Source organism: Juglans regia, chromosome 4 (assembly GCF_001411555.2).
Source record: "Juglans regia cultivar Chandler chromosome 4, Walnut 2.0, whole genome shotgun sequence".
Taxonomy (NCBI): Eukaryota; Viridiplantae; Streptophyta; class Magnoliopsida; order Fagales; family Juglandaceae; genus Juglans; species Juglans regia.
In genome coordinates this window covers 18,136,402-18,141,042 of record NC_049904.1, presented here as the reverse complement: position 1 = coordinate 18,141,042, position 4,641 = coordinate 18,136,402, and the positions used below count along the sequence as shown (strand labels likewise).

The 4,641-nt window shown below is 48.9% G+C and overlaps 1 protein-coding gene across 1 annotated transcript; it reads left to right on the top strand.

The window, feature by feature from the left end:
- The first annotated feature begins 2,207 nt into the window (after positions 1-2,207).
- Positions 2,208-2,693, top strand: LOC118348184 (mediator of DNA damage checkpoint protein 1-like). The gene has a single exon (XM_035689199.1). The coding sequence runs from the start codon at positions 2,208-2,210 to the stop codon at positions 2,691-2,693; it is 486 nt and encodes a 161-aa protein (XP_035545092.1).
- The last annotated feature ends 1,948 nt before the right edge of the window (positions 2,694-4,641 follow it).

The following is a 4,641-nucleotide window of genomic DNA, read 5'->3' as shown; positions in this document are numbered from 1 at the left end:
CTATTCAGGATCCCCTAAAGCATCTCGAACAACGGGAAGCAGTTTGACTCGAAGCACAATTGGGAGTGGTGCACAAAGTTGAGGATTCAAGTCAAGTATTCATCCCTGGGACACTCAAGCTAATGGGCAGGCAGAGGCCACAAACAAAGCCCTACTAGGGATATTGAAGAAAAACCTCAAGGATAAAAAAAGAAAATGGGTAGAAGAGCTTCCAAGGGTGTTGTGGGCTTATCGAACTACAATGAAGACCCCAAGTGGAGAAACCCTGTTCACTTTAGCATATGGGGGTGAGGCAGTGTCCCTAGTAGAGGTTCGGTTACCCACCTAATGCATTCGCTACTTCAACCCCCCACAGAACGGGAAGGCACTAGAAGTGCACCTCAACCTCTTGGACGAAGAAAGGGAAGAAGTAGAGGTGCAAACAATCTTTAATAAAAGAAAGACGGAACGCTATTACAATAAAAGGGTCAGGCCTAGGACCTCCAAGACAAGCTATCTTATACTGAAAGAAACTAGGGTAACAACAAAGGAGGAGGGAAAGCTTGGCCCCCGTTGGGAGGGGCCTTACGTTGTAATCACCAGCCACTGGTCGGGACCATACTGCCTAAAGGACTACCGAGGGAAGGAACTGCAGCATACCTAGAATACGGAGCACCTGAAGAAATTCTACACTTAATTGTGTATATTTTGACAGTGAAGAATAATGAATAAAAGCGATTATTTACCTCCTTACAGGCATGTGCAGAAACAAAAACAGAGCACAAGTCAGATGACCTCGCGACCCCCGAAACACAAAAGGCGAGTCCAAAGACTCACGGTGAAACAAAAAGGGCACCAAGGTCAGACAACCCTGCTATGGCGAAAACCAAAGGTACAAAGACACGCGGTGAAACAAAAAGCGTGCCTAAGCAAAGAGGTCGCGCAAGTCAGACAACTGCACGACTCCCCAAACACCTAAGGAGAGTCAAAAGACTTGCACTGAAGCAAAAATGGCGAGTAGGTTAGACGATCTTGCATCTTCCAAAACACCAAAGTTGAGTCCAAAGACTCGAGGTGAACCGAAAAGGGTGCCCAGGTTAGACAAACCCGCGACCCCCCAAACAATAAAGTCGAGTCTAAAGACTCGTGGTGAACCAAAAAGGGGCCCAGGTCTGACAACACCGCGACCCCCCAAAGACCAAAGGAGAGTCCAAAGACTTGCGGGGAAGCAAAAAGAGTGTGTAGGTCAGACGATCCCGTGACCCTCCAGATACCAAAGACGAGTCCAAAGACTTATGAAGAAGCACAAAAGGGCATGCAGGTCAAACAACCTCGTGACCCCCCAAATACCAAAGTCGATTTAAAAAACTCACAGTGAAGCAAAAAGGGCGGCCAAGAAAGAAGACCCCGCGACCTTTCAAACATCAATGGCGAGTTCAAAGACTCGCAATGAAGCAAAAATGGTACACAGGTTAGACGACCCTGTGACCCCTTAACCCTAAAGTCAAGTCCAAAGACTCGCAGTGAACCAAAAAGTCAGCCTAGGTCAGATGACCCGGTGACCCCCCAAAGACCAAAGGCGAGTCCAAAGACTCACTGTGAAGCAAAAACCGCACACATGTTAGATGACTCTACCCCCCCCCCCCCCAAAACACCAAATGCTTGTCCAAAGACTCGTAGTGAAGCAAAAATGGAGCGCAGGTAAGACAACCCCGTAACCCCCCAAAACACCAAAGTCGAGTGCAAAAAATCACAGTGAACCAAAAAGGGCATCCAGGTCAAACGACCCACTGACCCCCCCCAAACACTAAAGTCAAGTCCAAAGACTCGTAGTGAAACAAAAATGTTGCCCAGGTCTGACAACCCAGTGACCACCCTAAAGACCAAAGGCGAGTATAAAGACTCACAGTGAAGCAGAGAGGGCACGCATGTCAGACTACCCCACGACCCTACAAACACCAAAAGCGAGTCTAAAGACTTGTGGTGAAGCAAAAAGGGAATGCAGGTTAGACAACCTGGTAACCCCCAAAACACCAAAGGCGAGTCCAAAGAATAGTGGTGAAGCAAAAAGGGAATGCAGGTCAGACTATCCCATGACCAGCCAAACACAAAACTCGAGTCCAAACACTCGTAATGAACCAAAAAGTGAGCCCAAGTCAGACAACCCCACAACCCCCTAAACACAAACTTCGAGTCCAAAGACTCAAAGCGAAGCAAAAAGGGCACATATGTCAGATGACCCCGCGACCCCCCAAACACCAAAGGTGAGTCCAAAGACTCGAATTGAAGCAAAAAGGGCGCACAGGTCAAATGACCCCGCTACCCTCCAAACACCAAAGGCGACTTCAAAGACTCGCAGTGAAGCAAAGAGGGCAGGCACGTCAGACAACCTCGAGACCATCCAAACACCAAAGTCGAGTCTAAAAACTCGTGGTGAACCAAAAAGGGCATGCAAGCTCGAAGACCCCACAACCCCGCAAACACCAAAAACAAGTCCAAAGAATTGCGGTGAGGCAAAAAGGGCACACATGTTAGATGACCCTACGACCCCCCAAACACCAAAGTTGAGTCCAAAGACTCATGGTGAAACAAAAAGGGGGCCTAGATCAGATACCCTCGACCCCCCAACACTGAAATTGAGTCCAAGGACTCACGGTGAACCAAAAAGGGCACCCAGGTCAGACAACCCCACGACCCCCACAGACCAAAGGTGAGTCCAAAGACTCTCAATGAAGCAAAAAGGGAGCACAGGTCAGACGACCCCGCGACCCTGCGAACACCAAAGGCAAGTCCAAAGACTCGCGGTGAGGCAAAAAGGGCACGTAGGTCAAACGACCCACTGACCACCCAAACACCAAAGACAAGTCCACAGAATTGAGGTGAAGCAAAAAGGGAAGGCAAGTCAGACTACCTTGCGACCCCCCAAACATCAAAGTCGAGTCAAAACATTCATGGTGAAACAAAAAAGGGCGCCTAGGTTAGATGACCCCCCGACCCTCCAACAACCAAAGGCGAGTCCAAAGACTTGTGGTGAAGCAAAGAAGGCGCGCAGGTCAGACCACCCCATAACTCGCCAAACACCAAATTTGAGTCCAAAGAATCACTGTGAAGCAAAAAGGGCGTGCAAGTTAGACGACCCCATGACCCTTCAAACACCAAAGAATAGTCCAAACACTCATGGTGAAGGAAAAAAGGTGTGCAGGTTAGACGACCTGGCACCCCCCAAAACTCCAAGTGCGAGTCCAAAGAATAACAGTCAAGCACAAAGGGCACGCAGGTAAGACGACCCCGTAGCCCCCCAAAAACAAAAGTCGAGTTCAAAGACTCGCGATGAAACAAAAAGGGTGCCTAGGTCAAACAACCCTGAAACCCCCCAAACACCAAAGGCAACTCCTAAGACTTGTGGTAAAGAAAAAAGGGTTGGCAGGTTAGAAGACCCTGCGACCCCCCAAACACCAAAGGCGAGTGAGTCAAAAGAATCACAGTGAAGCAAAAAGGGCTCGTAGGTTAGATGACCCAGCGACCCCCCAAACACCAAAGTCGAGTCCAAAGACTTGCGGTGAAACAAAAAGGGCGCCCAGGTCAAACGACCCCGCGACCTTCCAAACACTAAATGTGAGTCCAAATACTCGAGGTGAACCAAAAAGGGCGTGCAGGTCAGACGACCCTGCGAGCCCCCAAATACTAAAGTCGAGTGTAAAGACTTGTGGTGAAGTAGAAAGAGCACGCAAGTCAGACGACCCCACGTCCTCCCAAACACTAAAATCCAATCCAAAGACACGCAGTGAAACAAAAAGGGTGCATAGGTTAGATGATCTCACCACCCTCCAAACACCAAAGGCGACTCCAAAGACTCACGGTGAAGTAAAGAGGGCGCACAGGTTAGACCACCTCGTGACTGTCCAAACACCAAAGTTGAGTCTAAAGACTCATGGTGAAGCAAAAAGGACATCAAGGTCAAACGACCATGCAACCCCCCAAACACCAAAGTTGACCATAAAGACTCACTGTAAACCAAAAAAGGAGCCCAAGTCAGATGATCCCGGGATCCCACCAAACACCAAAGGTGTGTCTAAAGAATCACGGTGAAGCAAAAAGGGCAAGAAGTTCAGACGACCACCCGACCCCCAAGCACCAATGGCAAGTTCAAAAATTTCTAGTGAAGTAGAAAGGGCGCCTAGGTCAAACGACCCCGCAACCCTCCAAACACCAAAGGCAAGTCCAAAGACTCGTGGTGAAACAAAGAGGGCGCACAAATCTGACAATCCCTCGATCCCCCAAATACCAAAGGCGAGTCTAGAGACTCGCGGTGAAACAAAAAGGGCGAGCTGGTCAGACGACCCCACCACCTTACAAACACCAAAGGCGAGCCCAAAGACTCATGGTGAGATAAAAAGGGGCGTGCAGGTCAAATGACCCCGCTAACCACCAAATGCCAAAGTCGAGTACAAAGACTTACGGTGAAATAAAAAGGGGGCATAGGTCGTATGACCCCGCGACCCCCTGAATGCCAAAGATGAATCTAAAGACTTGCGGCACAACTAAAAAGTGTGCCCAGGTCAAATGACCCTTTCACCCCAAAAAAAAAAAAAACACCAAAGGCGAGTCTAAAAACTTGTAGTCAAGCAAAAAGGATAAATAGGTCAGACAACCCCATAACCC